General features: G+C 43.1%; 1 protein-coding gene and 1 long non-coding RNA gene across 3 annotated transcripts; one reads left to right on the top strand and one right to left on the bottom strand.

Moving 5' to 3' along the window:
• Nucleotides 1-2033: 2033 nt before the first annotated feature.
• tbx2b (T-box transcription factor 2b) lies at nt 2034-12682 on the bottom strand. The gene is made up of 7 exons (XM_071912411.2): nt 11912-12682; nt 10630-10897; nt 8475-8621; nt 7027-7103; nt 6652-6821; nt 4697-5280; nt 2034-4009 (listed from the first exon to the last, which is right to left on the bottom strand). Exons 1-7 carry the CDS (start codon nt 12268-12270, stop codon nt 3563-3565), a joined length of 2052 nt encoding a protein of 683 aa, XP_071768512.1. The 5' UTR covers nt 12271-12682; the 3' UTR covers nt 2034-3562.
• A 240-nt stretch (nt 12683-12922) lies between these two features.
• On the top strand, nt 12923-23256 carry LOC139921988 (uncharacterized). 2 transcript variants are annotated; one of them, XR_011785129.1, is made up of 3 exons: nt 12923-13448; nt 20659-20910; nt 23128-23256. It is a non-coding gene; the product is annotated as an uncharacterized LOC139921988 (long non-coding RNA). The 2 variants fall into 2 exon arrangements; XR_011785130.2 differs by having other exon boundaries at nt 20659-20906; nt 22436-23230.
• Nucleotides 23257-23722: the final 466 nt, after the last annotated feature.

Here is a 23722-nt window from a genome sequence, read left to right as displayed (position 1 = left end):
TGTGGGACGACAACGCAGTGTGTGTTCATTTATAAGACAGGATATGTTCATAACAACTTATCTTGAGTCAGTGTGTGTGGAAAATGACACATCCTACACACTTTAAAGTGACTCTTGAGCACAAGCTTGTTTTTATTTTTCCGGCAGGCCTTGTGTAAGTCCCTCCGTAGCCTTTCTGTTGGCCTACAATAGATAAATAACGGCATACACTGATCATTTAACAAAGTTGTGAATAATCTTGGCCTTTTTACCCCACGCCGTCACCAGTCATTAGTCATGATCCACAGGGCCTCCACAGGAGCCTATTGATCACTCATTGACTGATTGATTTAGACAAATACTTTTTCTCCCAGAGTGCGAGGTCGAGTCGCTCTCTCTGTTAATTGAAGATAACAGAGTGGCAACAATGGCCCCCGTAATAGAATGAGAGTTTTGTGATTATCGCTACAGAAAGAAAAGAAAATGAAGAAGAAGGGGAGGGAGGCGGGTGGGGGGGTGGCTCTCTAATTAGGAAGCGGGGCGGTGCGGAGGCTGTGGCCGGCAGGCAGGCGACAGGCGCCGGGTCCTGGACAAAAGGCTGTCTGCTGCCCTAAACTCCCCCCCGCTTAACCCTTTAAACTGAGATACACACAGTGCTGCTGCTGCATCATGCTCTCACACAGCCCGGGCCCCAACACCCAAACAGGATTACTTCCCCCGTTTTCACTGGAAGGTACCATGAAGGATATAGGAGCCATTACACATTATATGAAACCACTAAAAATGAATAGACAAAGTGATATGGTAAATAAAAAGGTGGGCACACTGTGACCTCCAGCCACCATAAGGCAAACAAGCACCAAAACGAGTAGAAATCAACTATATTTTCAGCATTTCTGTTTTTTTATACTCTTAAATTCATGTCATGAAGATTCATGTCAGCCTAAAAAGGAAGGCAAACTCTATTCCACAGCTAAAAAGGTGGGTAAACAGATTTGATGTGGGGAGGGAAAACTCCGCTACATCCCTGAATTTAAGGCAAAATTGAATTTGTCAGAATCTCCCCCCAATAAATGTTACATTACATGCTACTCCTACAGTTGAAGTTGTCACAAGCTCTCCCCAGAACAGTTAACTGTGAATAGTTAAAGTGTGCTCAGGCTGCAGAGGATGTGTGTCAATGCAGCAGAGAAAGGGGGAGAAAACTCTTCCTATAAATACTTACATTACTAGACTGTTTCTAAAAATACAGCCAGGCACACAATACTAGAGGAAATACTGATAGACGGTGAGTGAAGACCAGCTCAAAATAGACCTGGATGGCCTTCTATGTAGGAGACAGTCCCATTTTTAACAGATGGGACACAAATAAATATTAATACTACTACTATTACTGTTACTGTTTCTATTACTACTATTACTACTACTGCAATTATTACTAGGCCACTACTATTACTGCTGCTGATACAACTACTACTACTACTACTACTACTACTACTACTACTAATAATAATAATAATAATAATAATAATAATGAAAATGAACGTCTGTCGTCTATATTCTAAATAAAAATAAAAGGCACCAGTCATCACAGCATGTCTAAAGGTAAATGTTAGTAGTTTGCACCAGCACTAGGAAGCTGTACTCTCATATAGCTCCTCCATCATTTTCACCAACAGATTTCAATGTTTTTGTAATTTGTATTTTAATAATATGGCAATAAAACCCAAGAACACTTTGTTGTCAAACTCAAACAAAGCACAGGCAGCGTCGGAGGAACAGGTTTCTTCCTCAATATTTTGCCGACAGAGGGCGCCGCTGCCCCACGTGTGTGTGTGTGTGTGTGTGTGTGTGTGTAGCCTATAAAGTGCATGTTAGGCCTATAGTTGACTTTATAGAGAATTTGCCTTGGCTCAATAAATTTGTAGCTAGACCTGTTTTGGTCTATGGAACAGTGCGATAATAACAATAATAACAATAACAATAACAATAACAATAACAACAACAACAACAACAACAACAATAATAATAATAATAATAATAAGCCTACAACCTTTCAACACAACGATTTTTTTATTGAAATTGTGAGACAATCAAAAAAAAAAATACCCGGACAACCAGCATAAACAAGATACTTTCATTTTTAAATATATTTATGAATAGATATGAATGATGCGTCCATTGGAGGAGGAATTGCTTTGAATGTCTCCTGGCTGGAGTGAAATAACCTGAGGTGTTTTTCCACGTGGAGCTCTCTGTTCCTCTGTAGATGTCGGTGGATGCAGACTAAACATGGCACACACGTCTCCTAAATCAGCGATGCTTCATACACAGTTTCTGTTTTTCAAACCAACAAGCGCTAAATAGCTTTCATTTACAGTATACGTTCATGTAAAATGAAAAAAAAAAAAAAAAAAAAAAAAAGCAACGAGTTAAATTCGAAATATATACACGCTAATATACAGCCTTGAATAAATTAATACCAATTGCATATTCTTGGATCCTAGCTTTATTTACAGAATTTTATTTTTTTTAATTACATAAATAGTTCAGAAACAATTTTTTCTGGCAAGAAATGATAAGCGGTTCTTCTCCATGATATCGCAGACGGAACGTTCACCTTCCATCCCTTTTGAAATATAGGCTATTCAAAGTTTTTTGGATGTAGCTTTCGACCGTTTTTCAACCCGCCAGACGGTGTGATGAGGCTCATGTTGAGGGACTACTTCATGAAGCGGACGGTCAACGTGTTCTTTCAACCAGACAGAATGCTTCAAGTTACCAAACTCAAACACACTTTTGGTTTCCACTTTTCAAAGCGCCAGTCAGTCTGATGGAGCTGCGGGCTCCCGGTAGGGTCAGACCGATATATAGAGCCGATATTGGCCTTGGATTACAGCTCAGCCGGTCAGTGTGGTCCACATCTGATATGATGAATATGATGCAGTTTGATTTCATATTTATTGTAGAATTGATCCAAACTACACTGGTTGTCTATGGGAAGATTCTAATGACACATTTTGATGGGATTCCACACAAGTATGCATGTTTTTTATTATTATATTTATTATTATTTTAGCATCCCATTGTCTAAATCATGTTTCAATGAACTTTTTAAAATCTTTGCACATTTTAAATATTCATTTAATTGTTTTTTTGTGAATAAATTTTTCATTTAAAGGCAGTAATGTATCCCAGAGTTTCCACTGAACGGATGGAGTCACCCTCTCTTACAGAGCTGTTAACCCTAAAAGAGTTTCATTATCCTGGGTTTCAGTGGAGAGTTTTAGTGTCCCATGATGGTCTAAATGCTGCTTCAGAGGCTTTTCCACCCTGACAAGAATACAATTCTGGGGGAAAACACTGAATATTTAAAATGATCAAATTTAAACATATTGAATATCGGCACAAAATATTGACTATCGGCAGCTTCACTCCAAAAAAATATCAATATCGGCCTTCAGCGACCCATATCGGTCTCACCCTAGTCCCAGTCTCTGTAATGTGCTGTACAAGACAAATGCATCATACTGTACGTCCACTGGTACTGAAGCCAAGCCTTCGTCCCGGTGGAGAGTGTTCATCACTTGGGAGAGTCTGTGGACGGGGAGGGCTCCCTCTGGCCCTCCAGGCCGCTCACCAGTCTCTGGATGCTCTGCAACTCGTTCACCGAGTCCTTCAGGGAGGCTTTGGGAGAAGCGGCCCTCCCGCTCGAGCCCGTCTTGTGGTTGCTGTGGTGCTCCGGGGCCGGGCTGGTCTCCCTGCTGCCCGGTTTGGAGGATTCCGAGCCGGGGTTGAGGCAGCCGGACAGGCCGGCGGCGAGCAGGCTGGTGCTCTGGGGCAGCGACACCGGGAGCTGGTAGGGGTTGAAGCGGAGCCGGGGCCGGGACGAGCCCAGGAAGGGGTTCCTGGACAGCGGGCTGGCGGTGCTGGTGGCCGGGAGGGCCGAGGCCGAGGCTGCCGCCGCAGCCGCCGCCATGTAGGTGTAGGGGTACGGGAAAAGGCCTCCGAACGTAGGCATCGGGATGCCCTGGAATATGGAGGAGGAAAGACTGGGAGTTAGCAGGGCAGAATCTTGACCTTTACCCTCACCCTGCTCATCAGGCTTACTGACATGCATTCATACACATCACTGATTTCAGTCACCTTTAAGAATGGTAAATGTGAAATAATCAAATGAATCAACACATCCTCAAGAACTAAATATTTAAATTGCTTTAAATTATTTACAACACATTTTGAAATTATTTTCTTTTTGTTTTAAAAGGGCTAGGGCTAGACATCTGATATGAAAACAACAAATATTTTCTTATTTTTTAAGTGTAAAACAAGTAGTTTATTCCACAGACAACAGAATAAATGTTTGAAAAAATTATTTGCTTGATGGCTATGTATTTACTATTAAAAACTCACACTTTTCACAGTAATCCTATACATCTGTCTGTAGAAAATATAAGCAAACTAACTTTTCCTTTTGCAGATCATGCTTTTTTGCAGACGCCTGATAACTGTTGCTGGTGTTGCACTGTGAGCAAGCTGAGGTGTAAGCAGCAATTACAGTTTCTAAGCTAGCATTCACAGGTAAAATTGTCACCTAATCATTTCTAGCTGCTCAATCCAAAGCTCAGACGTTCCTGCAGCACTGATGTCCGGTCAGTGCTACAGGTGTCCGCCCCGGCCAAACCAAATCATTTTCTGGGTGGATAGTCTTTCTTACCTGAGAGGCGAGCATGTGCTGGGACAGATGGAAGGGGAAGGGGCTGGGGGTTCCTCCTGTGCCCTGGGCGGTGAGGCTGCCATTTTCCAAACCACTTGCTCCGGATACAGAGGCCAATAGATGCCCCATGCCCATAGCAGAAAAAGCTCCGGGGGCCATGGCAAACTGCCCGGGGTGAAACAACAGCGGCGATCCGGTGCTCAGAGGGTTAAAGAACTGCTGACTGTGCAGGCCAGACAGAGCCAGGCTTTGTAAGTGGCCCGGGCTGAAGTGAGAGGGGCTCTCGGTCTGGACCATGAGAGGGGAGAAGGCGTCCTTGCTGGCGCTGATGCCCCCGGCCTCCGAGTCCTTTTTCGACGGCTCCGTGACGTCCTTCCTGTGCCTGCTCTCCGCTTTGTCCTTCTCAAGGTTCCTTATACTGAATACGGAGTCGTCCTTCTTTTCCGCACTCGGCCTGTCCCGCACTCGCTCCTCGCACCTGGAGCTGTAGGGGGACAGGGGCTCGGGTCCGGGGCTGTTGGAGGCGGTGCAGCGCTCGTCGTGCTGCTCCAGCTCCTGCTCGCTGTCAGTGCAGGTTTTCTCATCTAGGCAGACAGGATGAACAGAGAAACAAAGGGTAAGCAAAGTGTCCCTGCTACCTTATCCCTAACTATGCCTTTCACAGAGAATACACACCCAGAACCTACAGAGAATGGCAACAAAAGCATTGTGTTAGCCTCAAACACTCCAAATCCACCCCTGCACATTTAGAGTCTCACCATATGTTTCTTTATCAGAAAATTAACATTTGACCTGCATTTGATTTGAAGCTTTTAATTTTTTATGAGCAACATAAGTGAGTGTATATATTATTTGTCAAATTGTATAAAGCATTTGGGCACGCAAACATTAGAATAATCAACAAAGAACAGGAGTATGAAATAATAATGAGGTCTAGAACAAAAATCAAAGGTAAGCTATTTTGGGACTTGTTTGATATGAAGGGGGAAGAACAATAATGATTTATGGGAAATGATGAGATTCACAAAAAAGCAGGTAAAATGCAAGAAAACAGTAATCTCCCTTTAGAAATGAATGGGACTTAAATGTTCAAAAATCCAAATTAATTAGGGGCATATAAGCATAGATTCTGAAATGGAAAACAATTTCCTTTTAATATTTGATACCCCACCTTACTCAAAATGCAGGATGCTTTTACTGTTTACATACACAACTGTTAGGCCTACATCTGCAGATGCTGCCAGCTGCGTGGAGCTGCCAGATACTGTCAGCTCTCATCAATCCATTTGAGAATGGAAGAGAAAATTAATTCATTCTGAGGGAAATCGACTGAAATAAAGCTGGGAGTGGGGCGGTTTTAAGTTCCACAGGTGGCGCTATACTCCGACTGGGTTGGATGTCAGGTGTAGTAGGCTATATATATCCATATCCACAAATAATGAAATCAGGCTACTCTTAAGCATTTTAAGTCCTTATATCCAACACAGGCTATAGACTATTATAATAAACCCTTTAAAAATAAACCTAAAATCAGTAGTCAGGGATGTAGCAGGATAAACCCGCCTAGACTCTTTTAAGTTCATCTAAATATTTCTGGTGTAAATTAGTAATATACAACATAGCAAGCAGTATAAAACTGATAAAATTGTATGACAATGCACCTATTTAAAGAGGGAAAAGGCATAAATTAATGATATTTCTGAAAATATAATTGATTTTTCTTCACATTGGTGGTTGTTTGCCTTTTGACGATCATCAAATATAATTTACCTGTTTTCTACCACCTATCACTGACATAAAATATTATAATTAGAACCAAGGCAGGCATGTCCAATTATTCCAAACCTATTTAAAATACACCATTCACGTCGGCGCGTGCCTATAGGCCAAAAACAAAACAAAACATCAACAACAAACAAAAAAAGAAAACAACAACAATAAAACGTGTTTGTCACCTCGACTGGCTCTGCTGAACCTCAGCGGGCTGCTCCCGGCTCCCAGCGGGGAGTGGACGGCGTCTCTGCCGGCCGGCGCCTCACTGGACGAGGCGTCAGAGTCCGCGCCCTCCCGGTCCGCCTTGCACTGGTCCTCGTACATCCGCAGCGACGGCAGGGTCAGCTGCTTCCTGCAACAAAAAAAAATATATATATATTACAAAAAAATATATACAATAATAATAATAACAATAATAATAATGGTGATGATAATAATAATTTTGATAGTGGTGTTTTGGGGGGTCACCAGGCTGTGGCAGCGTGACCTTACAGACTAAATAGATCCAGGACAGTGGACACACAGTTTTTTCTAGGTGTTAGACAGTAGTTTGATACCTTTTCTCCCTCCTTCCATTCCCGGTGTCTCTGAATCCTTTGGCAAACGGGTTGTTGTCAATCTTCAGCTGCGTTATCTGCGGGGAATAAAACAGGCGGATTTGAGGACGCTAGAAAAACACAGACAACCGAGTCTAATGTTATTTGGATTCTCGCGGTCGCGCCCACTCCACTTGACCTGACCCACATTGGAGCCCGGTGATTCTGGGAACCTTACATTGTGTTTTCGTTAAACACACACACACACACACACACACACACACACACACACACACACACACACACACACACACGCACATCGAAAAAAACACAGCGTGCTGGACTGAAGCCACGGTAGGCCTTTGGATTTGCATTATTAATAGAGGCGTAATGACGGGCGTTATTCTCATAGGCCCCTGGAGAGAAATTCTGCCACGAAATATTCCTCCACGGGGCCACACAAGCCTTCTTTACCCCGAAAAAAAAGGCAGAGGGAGCTCTACTTGAACAGATGACTATCATATCAATAATTAATAATGCGGTTTGGATCACTGCTGCTTCATGCGAGTGTCCTGTTGTGGATGCAGCCCGCGCTGATCCCCGTCGCAGTGAGGCACCGGAGCCGGCCGGGCCCGTGGCTACTGCCGGTGGCTTGTAGCCTCCTAGAGGCCCCTGCTGGCCCTTCTCACCTTGCAACACGGGGCTCTTCAGGAATTTACCAACTGACTAGAGAGAGTGGAGCTCGGCTCCCGGCGTGCCTTGCAGCATCTGCCAGCTCCTCTGGCTGCAGGGCTGACCGGCCCTTTAAATGCCTTCTAATCGATGGTGACTCTTTGCCATAAACTTTACAACTAGACCCCCTCCCACACACACACACACACACACACACCAATTAGCCTACCTCCATGTTAGAGAAGGAGGAGTAGGGGGGTAATAATGCCATCAAATGTATCAAACTGCTGTCTACACTCACATAGCGGGGAATTTTTCAATAATATTCCCTTATTCCCCAAGACGGAGGCTGCCAGTCTAATTTGTACCCAAAAACCAGACATGCCCGCCACTGGCCGCCTGCTGCCGGACCACAACAAAACACAACCCAGCCTGCAGCCTTTCTATGTCTAATTTATTCATCTCTATTCAGCGGCAGCGAGAGGTAATAGGCCATCTACTGTGTACGGTGCCGGAATCACACATAGACCTCGCATTGAAGCCGGTGTGGCTGTGACAATTCAAATTCACAACCAGCAACGCCAGCAGGTTCTTCTAATCCATCCAGCAAAGATCAGGCAAAAGATCAAAAAAATAAATAAATCATACAGTGGAACATGGGTGTTCTCTGTAGGGAAATTAGGCGACCTACAAAATCAGATTAAGTCTTAACAGGGAGGGGGGCATGTTGGGCATTTATTATGCAAACGATAGCAGCCATATTAGAAAGGCCGTGCGGCGCGCGGACAGTGACTCACCTTGTCGTTCTGATACGCCGTCACGGCCACGAAGTCCGTCTCCGGGAACACGTAGGTCCTGAAGGTGCTGTAGGGCAGCTTCAGGATGTCGTTGGCCCGCACTATGTGGAACCTGGGCTGGTACTTGTGCATGGAGTTCAGGATGGTCTGCGGGAGAAAACACACACACACACACGCACCGTTTTGGAATAAATATCATGCCTTCCTGGATGTTTTTCATCACCAAAACACGACAGTCTATCTTAAGGCGCACGCATCCAGCGCATTGTTATTGATGCTGTTATAATTACTGTGTAACCCAGACTCGTCTGTAATTACCGCGGGGCAAGGAGAAAACCTGACGGGCCCACACATGTTGTCATGAGGACTGATATGAACTCTCAGCGTCAGCTTTTATGTTTTTTTATCCACTTTCTATCAGGGCGAAAACTGCGTCTGTCCTCTAATGTTAATGCCTGAGCACGGCTGTAACGCAAATTCATCTGAATTCAGCAGAAATTAATAACTTTACAACTCACGAGCGTGGATTCATAAGGTTCTATCTGGAGTGCAGTTGTGAGATATTCAACCTCAAAGATTTTGACATCCCAGCTGATAAAAAGTGTCATGTAGGTTACTTTCTGTTTTTGTATATTTAATCCCAAATATTTAAAAAAAAAAAGTATTTAAATAACACCACACGAGCATAAGGGAACGCTCAAAGATCATGAATATGTGGATTTTAATAAGATCCATTTTAATAAGAACTTAATAATTCTCACAAACTCACAACTTAAAAATAAAAAAAATAAGCAGGACGGCCCTGTGTTGATGAGGCGTGCATTGAGAAAGAATAAAAAAAACAAATATACTTGCAAATTATTTAGTCTGACTTGAATTTGTTTCCAGCCGGTTTGTTGAGAAGTGGACGCACTCTGCCAGTCATGTGGACTTTCTGAGCCATTTATCATTTTGACTCCTGCGCCGATTACATTTACAGCCATGCATACTTATTATTGCACTGGTAATATAATGTAAAAATATATGGTAAATATGGGGGAAATATTGCCAGTAAAGCACGCACAGGTCCTGCAGCGTACAGGCCATACTATAAACTACTATAGACTATACTATACACAATAATATACTACTATACTATACTATATTATACTATAGGTACTATACTATACTATACTATACTATACTATACTATAAGACAGCAGGCTGGATAGGGACATCAGAGATGGCTCGGCCATCCAAGCCCATTTCCACGTCATTTCTCTCTGACCCGATTTGATGATACTCCACTTAATCCCAAAGCCTTGCAAACACTCAGCTCAAATATGATGTTTGTTTTTATTCCTAATACTACCATGCTATAAACACACACACACACACACACACACACACACACACACACACACACAAAAAGGCCGGAGGAACAGAACAGTATAGTCTACAGGCCCACAGCTGCAGAGACAGAGGCCTCGGATTTGGATATCTGGATGCAGAAGTATAGTAAAAAATGCTGCTGGAGCCTGGAGGTTAAAGCCTGATAATATTCTGCTTGGAAACATAAGTCGACCTGAGGAAGCTCCATGTATGTCAGCAGCAGTGGGAAGTCAAGTGGCGACAAAGTGTCAACAGCTTTGGCCGCGCAGACATCTCAGCGAGAAAATAATGGGATCATGTGCATAATTATTTACTGATCTCACACTCCATATATTCCGGATTTTGAGTGGATTTTCATCACGCACGCACTCTAAATTAATTTCTTTGTCTCGGGAAGCTCTGTTGTTATTTTTGCACACCCTCATAATTCTGCAATTTACATTCTACTTGACATGTTTTAGTGATGAAACTGTGTGTGCTTACATGCTCTATTCTTATTTATATTCTGTTTTTCTTGGTTGTGTCCCATTGCTATTTTGAATGCTGCAACCACCCGATTTCTCCACAGGGACGATTAAAGTTTCATCTGATCTTAAAAACTTGACAACTACATAAAATACTCCTCTCCCGTCGGTTACAACGCGTCTTACCAAACACCCTCAGCTTGTAAATATGGCAAGGCCTCGGCTCTCATGCGTAAAAAAAAAGACACACACACAACGGAGAGAGGCCGTAACACATTAAGTCAGAGAAAGCACGTCTAGCTTTATAGCGCTGTACTTACAAATCCGTGCTTGTCCGAGATGTTGTTGGTCAGCTTGAGTTTATGGAAAGCAACAGGCTTGGCCATCCACTGCTCCCCGGTGGCCGGGCTGTCCGGGTGGATGTACATCCTCTTGGGCATCTCCGGGTCGGCCTTCCCCGCCACCATCCAGCGGGAGTTGTGGAACTTGTAGCGGCAGTCGTCTGCGGCCACGATGTCCATCAGCAGGATGTATTTGGCTTTTTTATCGAGGCCGTTTATTCGCACTTTGAACGGAGGGAACATTCGCCTGCGAGAGATGGAAACACGCAGGGAATTAGCGCGCCGTGATTCATCAAAACATGACATTAGGTTATCATGCAGGACTTGGAGCAAATCTGACAAAGGGTCACTCAACGCGACACGGACGCCCGGGCAGAAAACACACACTCTGACAAGTGGAAATATTGTAATCGTCAGATATTATTCTCCAGCAAGGAGAATATGTTGCATGCAGTTAGGCGAAAAGAATATTATGCAGCAAATACTACAGCAAAACTAGTGTGTGTGTCTTTGGCGTCTCTCTCTCTCTCTCTCTCTCTCTCTCTCTCTCTCTCTCTCTCTCTCTCTCCCTGGCTGTGTGTGTGTATGTGTGCGTGTGTGTGTGTGTGTGTGTGTTGTCCAAGCATACAGTATACAGCCTGAGCAATATATTTATGACCATATCACTTCACGTCCAGCTTTTTGAAGTGACAGCGTGTTTACAAAATCCAGAAGCTCTGCTGCCTTAATAGAAAGCAGTTTGGAGGATATAACTTCATGATAAAACCTAAGGCCACATTTTCTCCAAAATATCTCCAATAAATACTCGGCCAGGCTAAAAGTACATGTCAAATATTTCCAAATAACCTCGATTTTTTATTGATTTACTGATCTTGGGAAATGAAGCCAGTTTGACCCCCGACATTTTTACTTCAGTTATGAGACTGAAACTCACTTTTTGCAGGAACAATACGAAGGAATAATTAGTTCACAATGTAGGTTAATCATAATATTTTTCTGCCCATAGCCTCATCTAGTTGACGTCTCTATTTTTATTCATTCTAAGTCAGATAGTGGAAAAAATATAAGCACCGAGCAGACTAGGCCTTACGCACAGGCTGCCATTTAATAATGCGAATACTTGGCTTTTTAGCCGCACGAAACTTATCAGCTGCAGCTCATTCGCTGGATATACATATAACTATGGTTGGACATTTTCGCATGCACACACACACTATTCGCGGTATCCATAATGCGAATTAAAGTTACGCGTAATTCTTACCTTCCGGACTTGGTAATAACCATCTCCGTCCCTAGTTTATGAAACTGGTCCCAAAGATCCTTGGCTTCCAGTGTGACTTTCGGGTCGTCGTCCACTTCTTCCTCCGGCTCCAGGCTCTTCAGGCTGCGGAGATGAGCCGCCTGATGGTGGCTGAGGGCCGGGTGCAGCGCAGCCTCCGCCGCCCCGGCCAGGCCGTGGTCCGGGATGGGCTTGGTGAGCGCCCCGGGAGGGAGGCTGAGCGCCGGGAAGAAGGAGGGCTGAGCGGCCGCCAGGAAGGCGGACATGGGGAAGTCGGTCGGCCGGTGAGCGTGGAAAGGGTGATAAGCCATGGCAGTCCCTGTAAAAACTGGATCTCTCATCGGTGCATCCACAAAAACCGAAGTGAAATAATGGATGTTCAGTGGTATTTCCCCCCACCTAGAGCCAGTGTAGGTCCGCGCTTCGCGAGCAATAAATTTCTGTAAAGAAGTACAGAATTTTTAACAAAGCGGTGCCAAAACGCGAAACGCGTTACCAGGGTGAAGAAAATAGCCAAGAGTTGCTGTTAATGCGATCTTCCTGTGGTTCCTCCACCAAGTCCTTCAGTAGAAGCGGCGCTGTGCGGACAGAGCCGGGCTGCGCTGTGTGGCGCTCAGAGAAATAAGCTGTTTCCCTGGGCAGGCTGCTTCAGTCATCCCACACTGACTGGAGAGATGTGGCCCCGTTCACTGCAGATCTGTGACTATCTCACATGTCCTTCCTGCCTCCATCCCAACACTAATGAACCAAGCCCCTTTGATTGCTGATTTTACGCTTTCTGGACCAATTGTGGGCCCCTATAGGCGTGGTTCTGACAGCTCCGGCCAGACTCTAGGAGAGGAGGGGGGGACAAGAAGGTGTCGGAAGCATTAGCAGTAAGAAAACATGTCAACAGAATAAAATATTAACCAATGACAGGAAAGATCGGGAAATCCCACCCCCATTTCCAAGCCAAACACCGGGTCAGCCCTCAGTTCTTGGCCGGTGGAGACATCACCTCTCTCGGCTTGCGTTTTTACAATGTCGCCTCCGGAGAAACCAACCTGTCCACAGACTCACTGTCTGAATGCTCACCTTTATAAAGAGGAATAGCACTAGTTATCCACGTTTACCACTTCCTTTTTTATGACTAGGGCAACTCACAACAGTAAATACAAGACTCGCAGCTTGCGCTCCACATTTTGGAGAGATTTATTTAAGAGTTTCTGCTCTCTCGGTCGTCTTCTATAATAACAGACTTGTCATTATTTCATGTTATCGGCTGTTTTGACGCTTAGCCCGGATTTGCCTCATGTTAGAGCAGGCTGTGTTGGCTGTGTGCTGTGAATTAAACCTCATATATACCCCCGGCTAAAGCCATTTATCTGTGCGTTTTTCCTGATCGACCTCACGGGAAGGCAGCAGCGTAATAAAGCGACATGGCTGGAAAAGACAAACCCAGATGCTGGCGTGGAGGAAAAAAGAGGAAAAGAAACCAGATGAATGAAATTTGAGAGAAAAATCAGGGAGAAAGAAAGCGGTGAGTGCTCACTTCGATGCATCTTAAAATGCAAAGCCTTCCTTGTTTAGCTGTGCGCTGGAACAACCAAGCTGCTTTTACACTAACAGACAAAAAGCTGCATTTCTTGCAGACACTGTATTATGTTTTAATTTGGTTTTTTTTTAATTAGGCCAAATAACATAATTGTTAGTTCGGTTGTATTATTTGCCAATCCGCTGCGCTGTTTGATGCCCCTCGTACTATATGTTCACTTCTTATTTTTACGCTTGTATTTTCACTTCATACTGGCAGTGCGATGAGATGATTTAGTGCACAGTCGTGGAGCTGAGGGCAGGCCGTGGTAGTGTAATCTCCGACAGGTTGTATTTTGTCAAAGCACGGACAGTGCGGGACTCTGGGAGCCACGGGGGGCCCCACTATCTAGACTCCGGTCTGCTGGGCTCCTTTAGAAAATCCATTGCTAGGGCCCTTGATTAACTTGGACTCAGTTTGTTAAAGAGCCGCTCGGCGTCAGTCGGCTGATGCACCACAATAAAAACAATCTCTTGTCTCTTTATATTTACCCTGAAGTCCTCTGGTAGCCCCTCCAGTCCCTCCAGTCCCCTCGGCAGCCAAAGCTGCGGCTCAGCTCCACTTTTCTGCCTCGGTCAGGACTTGGTGTCAGATGTGAATGTGGATAAACAAGCCGCTTTATCCGGCAGGACGGAGCGAGATGTGGGCCACAAGGCGTCACTTCGACAGAAAACTGAAACAAAAAGTGATAATCCCTCTGAATGAGACTGTCAGAGACAACTGCGCATTTCCTATTAACCCCTGGAACTCCGCCGCGTCTCTGTGGCTTCCGCTGACAAGCGTGCAAACCTCCTTACTAATCTTTAAAACCTCTGTCCTAATATAAAAAAAAACATCACTAGGACTAATATATATATAAATCGACTAGTGCGTTTCCTAGTAAAAACAGACCACTTTGGCGTGATAAAACACAACCAATCAAACATGAAGTTATATTCCCTAATTAGTCAAAAACAGACAAAATTAATTCAAAGCCTAAAATGCCATTTAAAAAAATGCAATTCCTCAAGTTACAGTAGCCTGCCTTCATGTGTTGGCAACATGATGTGGAAACTATATCTGATTTAAGAGCATGAAATGTTTGCACATCTCTAGTGTATTACACACTTGTTGCTTGGCTTCCAGCAGATTGATACAGTGCGCAGTGGCCATGCGGCAGAGTCAGCAGGCCAACAGCACCTAGAAAATAGTCCAATTTTGTGAAGCCAAACTAAGGAAACACATTAGATAAGCTATGAGCCTTTGGACTGTTATCTGTCTTTACACAATGGCGGCCAGTGCGCATTAACGCCAGTTACAAACAGGTAGAGTCTAGAGTTTAATGGCAATGTGAAAAAGTCTATTTCTGATCATCCTGCTGTTGTGATAGATTGAAAACACTTTAAAAAAAACCCAACTGTTTCCCAGTGTATCAAATGCGCATTACACTTATTTGGCAACTGTCAAATCATCACGCGTTTTTGTACACAGACTTCACAAAGGTTTAGGGTTATATTGCGGTGTAATATTTGCAAACCTCTCCTATAATTTGCCCGGACAGCTGACTTGTTTGGAATGCTGCACCTTAGATTTATGAAATGACAAGAGAGCTGAGCGCCGTGGGAGCCGCGGGTCGAGCCTCCTCGAGGATATCCCAGCCTTGGATCTGGAGCTTTTCTGAGGAGAAAAAGATTAGCAACATATGGAGGAGGATAACGGTTTTCTCCCGGAATACTCAACTGGATAATTGTATCAACAACGCTTGTGCAAATTAGTCACCATTTATTTGTTCTGTGCCGTCACCGTTACACATCTAACCAGAGGAGAAATCTCCATTACGCACGATTTAAAAGTCATTAAGTCGGGAGACTGTTCAGTGCTGCTGGTAAATCTACACAGAATGGGTATTGTGCTGATAGATTAACATGGATTAAATATGCTGTGTGTGTGTGCGTGGGGGGGATTAATGATATCAGACATTAAATATGCGCCTTGCCCTCGTTTGGGAACGCCAGTGTCCGGCAATACACGGGTGTCAATTGGGTTTGGCGAGGTGTGGCACTTACCACACCTTAGCAATGTGATCCTGTAGTTTTTTCATTGCAATGCAGAGTAAAGATCTAGCAAAAATGATCAGAAATCTATTTGGATGTCATATCTAAAAAATAATCAGGAGAGCATCAGGGCCAAAGTTCCCTCTATAGCTGATAGTTTGGTGACCTGGGCTTAATAATTTATTATATTCACCAAATAATAATATCTTGGCAGTCTCCACGTCTAATAATTTATCACTTTGTACAAATAATCATATGTTGTCTTCAGAAATGTAGTCAGCAGCCTCTAAGCGGGCAGATATTAGATGTTAGATGGATGCAGTGCGGCTTGGCGGAGGGTTTTTGAACCGTCGCCCCTGCCGTCACCCTGTAAGCTTATGTTGTATTCAGAGTTAATAAAGTGTAGCTGCTAGCAGGCGTGCGTGGCGCTCAGCTGCTGCAGAGGGAAGTTGACTAAAGCCCGTGTGTCCTTGGTGCGTCCGCTCAATACAACACGCGTAACTGCGGATGTGAAAATGCGCGTAAAAAGAGTCTTCCATCCGGGTCATTTGGCCCTCTGTGTCAGCGATCCGGGCCAAAGACGCTCTAATTACAACAGAACCGGACAGTTTGCGCCATATTCGTCTATAATCGAGTATTGTTCTTTTCTTCCTCCCCCGACATTGTTCCTTTCCTCCTTTCATCTCTCCATCTTCTCCTCCCATCTCTCTGCATCATCTCTCCAGCTATATTTAGCGGCTAGACTGAGGCCTTGGCGCCAGACCGTTTAAGACCTGTCAAAGTCCCTCATATTTCCCCTTGTCACATGGAAACCCAGCGACCAGCGGCCCTCTCCTCCTCCTCCTTCCCTTTCTCCTCTCCTTTCCTTCTCCTCTCCTCCTCCCTTTCTCCTCTCCTCCTCCTCCTCCTCCCTTACCCCTCTCCTCCTTCTCCTCTCCTCCACCAGCCCTTCTCCTCCCCCTCCTCCCCCTCTTCTCCTCTTCTTCTCTCCTCCTCCTCCTCCTCCACTGTCCACTCTGCTAAATGAAACATATCAGCTCTCACTAGTTGTAGGAAAGGCAAAATGGCACCTCAGCTTTACTTCCCCCCGACACACACACACACGCACACGGGCACACACACACACACACACACACACACACACACACACACACACACACACACACACACACACACACACAAACACAAACACAGATGCCTGATGCATCAAAACGCACGTATAAAACAAATATTTGTAAAAAAAAAAAAAAAAAAAAAAAGACATTTGTCATAAAATATGTACAATGATGCATGATTTTATGACAGCCAAATTGAATCATAAACTGAATTTACTTTGGTAAGTGTGTGTGTGTGTGTGTGTGTGTGTGTGGGGGGGGGGGGGGGGGGGGGGGGGTAATTAGGCAGTAATTAGGTATTGACATTTCTAGCCTGCAGTCTGTCTTACTGGTAAACAGCCGCTCTTCTTCTATGATCACCCGTTAAACACACTGTGGAGGCTGCCTGTGCTGCTGCCTGCATAGGTGCGTCGGAGCGGCAGGTAGGCGGCCAGGTGGGGGCGCTATAGAGGCCCTGGGGAACCAGAGCGGAGTGTCACACCGGTCACATCCACATGCATTAGAGCAGGGCTTCTCTAACGCTTTCAGGCTATATACACACTCCAATAGAAACACATTAGACCCAATAGACCCTCTTTTGATTAGATTTAGTCCCAGGACCCTTATGGGAGGATTTTAGTTGTTGTTAATTTAGTATTGAATTATAGAACTGTCTGCACTGTACATGGAGAGATAATAGTAGTCAGAGTGGAACATAGGATTACAATAGTCATTCTTATACATTCTCTAATTGGAATAAGGGGAATATAAGTATTGTGTGTGTGTGTGTGTGTGTGTGCGTGTGTGTGTGTCTCCAGTGATAATAGGTATGACAAACCCTTCTACTGACATGTTCATTTACCATGATCAGTGCATCCAAATTTCCCGTAATAACGTTAAAAGGTGCCATTACTGTCTTAACCGCTTCCCCTGACGTCATCTTCACGGCTCGCATTAATAAAACATTTCCCCTCGCTGGACCGGTCGGAGGTGACGTTCCCTCCCCTTCTCCTCCGTCTGCCGCTGTGCCTTTGAGCAGAGGGCTGAACTGGAATCAGTCCGGTGCTTTCCAGCGCCGTCTCTGTCCTGTATCCACTGGCCCCTACTGGTCCCCTATAGGCCCTCTGCTCTAAAACAAATGACCTGACTGTAAAAAAAACAAAACAAAAACAAAAACTGGAGATATTACGGGAATCATTTTTCGTTTGCGTCATGTTTTAAGTAAAAGAAAAAGCATTCCTCCCATTAAATCGTCTTAATAAAATCTATCTATCCTTTCTAGACCAAACCGGCGTTTAGATACATTGCATTTTGCAATTGGAAATTGATTGGTTCATTTTTATGGAAATGATATTCAAAGATGCTGTGAGTCAAAATTGTAATCCCACAGGAGAATTTGTTTTAAAGATATGAGAACGGATTGAAGGACTGTCAATAGGCGGATCAGTATTTTGATCAAAGCTATAGGCCTACATCAGGCGTTTATTAAACACATGAATGGTGTATCATTAATATTAACTGGTCTGGAAACAGTTTTGTTTTTTGCTCGCACCTTCAGCTTGTGGCTGCTTTGTGTTTCTGGTGAAAAAGTGATGATGAAGTTTGTTTTGTTGCTTTGGCAGATTCTTGGAAATTCATTTTGCCACTTACAGGCCCTTTTGTGAGCAAATATGAATACAATAGGAGAGATATCATTTGGAAAGACTTCATTCATGTATTTATTTACACTATTAATTAATTTATTAATTCAAATTTTATTGTAGCCTATCTATTTATTTATTTCGTTATTGTTACACAGCACTTTATATTTCTTTCTCTCGGCTTGCTGCCTTTTGTAACAAGATAAAAAAAACAATCGCCTGCTGCGGAAATTCGAGCAAACAATTATTTTTTAATATTATCTTTTTATAGCGTTTTTGTGGTCGCCTGCGCGCGGCGTCCCTGGCCTAAAAAATGTCAGTTTTTAATGATGCCAAGGAAATAATAAAAAAAAGACATTGTACATGAATTCCTCCCGTGTCAGTAGGTCAGAACAGCTTCTGCCTCTCTAAACTAATGTTTTACCAGGAAAAAGGCTTAGAACAAGGCTTTTAAAAACTCTTCACGTGACAATAGACTCATGATGACACAGCCATGTTAGTTTTGACACTTTCGGCCTCCTGCTTTTTCACCAGCCCAACATCTTTATTTTCCAGATCTGTTGACAGCGGCGAGAAATTCAATTTGCAGCTGCTGCGACGGGAACATTGAATCATATTACAGGCTGCGGCGGAGGAGCAGCGACTACCTGAAGGCCGGAGGGGAAATGCTTTTTATTTCTCTGCTTTAATTCAATGAGGGGTGGGGGTGGGGTGGGGTGGGGTGGGGGGTTGCTGTGGCTTCACTCACATGACGCTGCCACCGCGCTAGAAAGAAGGGCCACACACAAACACATAACCCCGCTCACCATAACCGCATTATAGCAGTTCAATACACAACACACTCCCAACTTTCCATAAAGGGGAAAGGCTGCGGCCGACTGCTTTAAAATGTCAACTTGAACTGAGATTCTGAGAACGCTGATTTTTATTTTAAAACGGCGAGACCTGAAATGGGTTGATATGGAAATAATTTCTCGTTGCTTAAAAGCTCGGAGATGAACATTTCCTTGTTATTCCATTTGTAAACACCATCCAGGATGCTCTAAACCAGTCATTCTCAACCTTATTCATATCGAGGATCCCCAATTTAGTCCACATTAGGGCCACAGGCCCCCATTTGATGAGATTTTGCCTCTCGGACCCAAATCTGAGAATATATTTATTGTTAGATATGATTTTGTCCACAATTCCATGACTATCTGTATTGTAGGTAGAGGGATAACAGAGAAACTATGATCAAAACAGTCATTCTTCTACATTCTCCAATTGTGTTCACTTCTTGTAAATGAAATAATTAAGTTTAATAATTCATCAATTTGCTGGGGACCCCCTGGAACCCATTCAAGGAACCACTGCTCTAAACTTTAATGTAAGATTCTTGAAAAAAATATCATTTATATGCAGTGAATAATGTCATAATGTCACATAATGCCATATTTTGTCAATGGAATGGAGTGTAGGCCTAAATAAAAAGCCTGGGAAACGATCACTATATTCCACTCAAGGCGAACAACCACCAATATAAAGAAAAATCAATGATATTTTCAGAAAAGTCTTCATTTATGCTTTTTCCCCCTTAAAAGACCCTCTCTTTATATAGCTTACATCAAATTGATACTACTTACTATGATGTGTACCATGAATTTTGTATCATAAAGACTGATGTCAGCCTAAAAAAGGAGGGCAAACTCACATTTACAACTTCACATAAACCCAAACAGAGGAAGGGCTTTGCATCATTTTTTTAAAAATTGACACTGATAAATGTGCTTCATGTGGACTAAATATGGCAGATGAAATTGAAGCTGATCCAGAAAAAAAAGCCCTGGTCATGCTCTTGATTCACATCTAATCTCCATCCAACCTGACAGGCTTGAGCACACTGAGCTGCGATCAGTGTGTGTGTGTGTGTGTGTGTGTGTGTGTGTGTGTGTGTGTGTGTTTGTGTGTGTGTGTGTTGTGCTTCTGAGCAGATCTGCAGCTCTGTCCGGCACAGATGTTACGCTGTATACAGTCCATCCATTCCCACAGACTGATGATGTGATTTAAAAAGCGAGCTGGAGCTGTCTCGGTGCCAGTGGTTCTCAAAGTGGGGTCCGGGGACCTTGAGGGTGTCGCGGGGGGTCTTTGAGGGACTTCCAGCAAAATAGACTAGTTTAATTACAGTATTATTTCATTCATTAGTAATAATCCCCGTTAAATAAACTATAAGAATGACAATTCTATCCTAGGTTAGTCTCACCTCTATTATCTCTCCATCTACAATTCAATACTAAATCAACAACAACTCCAATCCTCCTATATGAGGGCTCCTGATGTAATGTGTGTGTATTAGGGGGTGTGTGATGTGACAAAATGTTTCTTTTCTAAGCAGTCTCTCCATTCACAGGACACACTGGATGGAGATTTAGGACTCAGTGAAGACAGTGAGATGTGTTGGCAGTGCCTCCCTGACTGGGCACTGCACCCCCCCATACCCCATCCCACCCCCCCTTCACTGTGGGAGACGTTGGCATGCCGGTCAGGCACTGGGACAGCCTACTGTGGGGTGTACTGAGGGGCCCGAGGGGGCCCCATAGCCTGCCGCCGCAGCTCTCGTTCAGATGGCCTCGGTCTGGCCGGTTTGAACTGTCCAAGGTAAGTCCCGCACAGAGAGGCCGTGTTGGGCCGGAGGGAAACAAGCAGCTTGAAGGAATACACAGAGTTTCTGCTAGATTGTCCCGTTGATCAACTTAGCTGTCAAGTGAGGAGAACATAGACACCAAAATCATCCATGTGTCCCCAGTAGATCATTGGCACCAGTGTTCCATACTAACACTGTAGAATACACTATGCTGAGTGATAGCAGCCACTAGGGTTAGTCACAAAATCACAAAAGTGAGAAAATAAGAACTTGAAGCAGGTCTTAAGTGAAATGGTAAGTCATTTTAAATGTTATGCGGCCAAGTCTGTTAGTTTTGAGTAGGAGATTGGTCAAATTTATATGAAATACAAGACAAAAGTAACATACTGTTTAACGATCAATGACTACTTTCACTGTTTACATAGTGAAGGTGGTGGTAGTGTTGCCAACTCTCATCCAAGGAAAGTATAGCTATTGCTTAAAACGTTGCTAGAAGTTGGCAGATTTTGTCATATGCGAATCTGCATATGAATATATTCGGTAGCAGAGGGAGGGGCTGCAGTGTGTATGGGAAGTGCTGCGATCAATCTCTTTGGATTGGACAAGTAAGTAGAGCAAAAGCAGCCATACTGATAAATGCTGTGGGAGTCAACGCATTCACTTTGTTCCTCATGGTCTGAAAAGTTAGCTAGATTTTTTGTGTGTGGCTTTTGAGAAATAAAGTGGCCAAGAGGGTCTGACAAAATCACTAAATGTAGTGACAAAGTCCCCAAGTTGGCAACAGTGGTGAACGATGGAGACTGTGTACAGCTGGCTAAACCTGGCTACATCTGCTATATTGACTGAATGATATTTCATTTTTAAAATGCATGAATCTATAGGCCATATGATAAAAAACACTGACAATGTTTTTCTACTAAAAGGCCAGTATTCTTAATTTGGATAATGCTAGTGGTCCCTCAACATAGTGTATGCTAAAGCGTTAGCATGGAGCTACTATCACTCAACATAGTGTATGCTAAAGCGTTAGCATGGAGCTACTATCACTTAACATAGTGTATGCTAAAGCGTTAGCATGGAGCTACTATCACTCAACATAGTGTATGCTAAAGCGTTAGCATGGAGCTACTATCACTCAACATAGTGTATGCTAAAGCGTTAGCATGGAGCTACTATCACTCAACATAGTTTATGCTAAAGCGTTAGCATGGAGCCTACTGTCACTCAACATAGTGTATGCTAAAGCGTTAGCATGGAGCCTACTGTCACTCAACATAGTGTATGCTAAAGCGTTAGCATGGAGCCTACTGTCACTCAACATAGTGTATGCTAAAGCGTTAGCATGGAGCACTAGCGCCAATGATCTACTGGGGACACATGGATGATTTTGGTGTCTATGTTCTCATCACTTAACAGCTAAGTTGACCGGACAATCTTTCAACTGTAACCTTTAATCTTTAACACATGGTTGGAGTCCAGTGTGGTATAGCAACTTCTGTTTTAAATGTATTTAAAAGTTTAATTGAAGTTTACTTGTTCAAAGGCACGTTGACAGGATACATGGCTGTTGCTGGGATCGAACTTGAGACCTTCCAGTTCCAGTTCATATTATAGAATTTCTTTGAAAAATTAAGCAAATACAAAGCTACATATCTTATACTATACTTCACATTTTTATATATATATTTTATACTTTATACTATATACTATGTCTATACTATATTTATCGGTAAACCATAGACCACAGGCACTTTATGTACAGTTCTTATAAGTGTATATATGTATAACAGCCATATTTATTATAATAGTTAAACATAGTCAACTTCATGAGACATTATTGTCTTACCACTGTTCATTTCCTTCTGTACTTAGTTTCATTGTGTTCTGATTTGTTCTCTAATTTATTATTTTATTTACTATCTTTATTTCTTTCGCTGCAATCTCACCAGATCAAATTCCTCGTATGTGTAAATGTACCTGGCAATAAATCTGATTCTGATTCTGATTCTGATAACTGTGGCGAGTTTTTTTCATAATGATATTAGCTGGCAAATGTCGGCTATGCCTGCCTGCTTTTTTTATTGAATGCAAATTATTTAATACGCTCAGTTATTTTAAAGTATGTCTCATGTGTGTCAGTTCAGTTTATTCAGTGTGTGCCATGTGTTCAATATGAATTATATTGTTAATTATTACATTTTAAGGAAAAAACGAATATCCTAGGTGCTTCAGCAGTGACCTGAAGATCCGGGAGAAGATGATTTGCTGTTACTTTCGTTTGTGAGTGGTTTCCAGATATTATACATCCCATACTGTATGCAATAACATGATGTAAGAAAACACCTAATAAAAAGTTTTAAGTGAAAAAACGCAGTATTCCTTTTCTTCCTGTTGCATAATGTCAGCTTCCTGAACGTTCCTCTGGAGGCGAACCCTCCCCGCTAAAGGTCACTTCTACTTTATGAATACATACAAGCCAAATTAAACACATTTTTACAACAAGATCTCTTGTTTTTTATGTATTCAATCTGCCCTCCAAAGACACAACTGAAGCTGCTTGTCGTTAAATTAATTTCAAGTATATGGAATGAGAAATATGGGGATACTGTTTTTGATAAAACAATGTTAACAGGCTTTGTTTTTTAATGACTTTTCTGGAAACATATGTCGACCTAACTGAGGCATTTCAAGCTGTTTTGCCTGTTTTATTTTGTAAGTACAAAATGATTGTGGCCATTTCTTCAAGTTGGGTGCGTTTCATTCTAATTGGACAAAGCTCTTTATTAACTTTATGACTTGCAGCTTATCATTGCTTTCTTATGTTGAAATT

This window comes from Centroberyx gerrardi, chromosome 6 (assembly GCF_048128805.1).
Source record: "Centroberyx gerrardi isolate f3 chromosome 6, fCenGer3.hap1.cur.20231027, whole genome shotgun sequence".
NCBI classification, from domain to species: Eukaryota; Metazoa; Chordata; class Actinopteri; order Beryciformes; family Berycidae; genus Centroberyx; species Centroberyx gerrardi.
This window is presented reverse-complemented; position numbering and strand designations above follow the sequence as displayed.

Coding starts and splice junctions, on each gene's coding strand:
- tbx2b (XM_071912411.2), bottom strand. CDS start 12,270: ATGAGAGATCCAGTTTTTACAGGGACTGCCATGGCTTATCACCCTTTC. Junction 8,622..10,629: donor TCTCGGACAAGCACGGATTT/GTAAGTACAGCG, acceptor TTTCTCCCGCAG/ACCATCCTGAACTCCATGCA. Junction 6,822..7,026: donor AATGGAAGGAGGGAGAAAAG/GTATCAAACTAC, acceptor TTTTTGTTGCAG/GAAGCAGCTGACCCTGCCGT.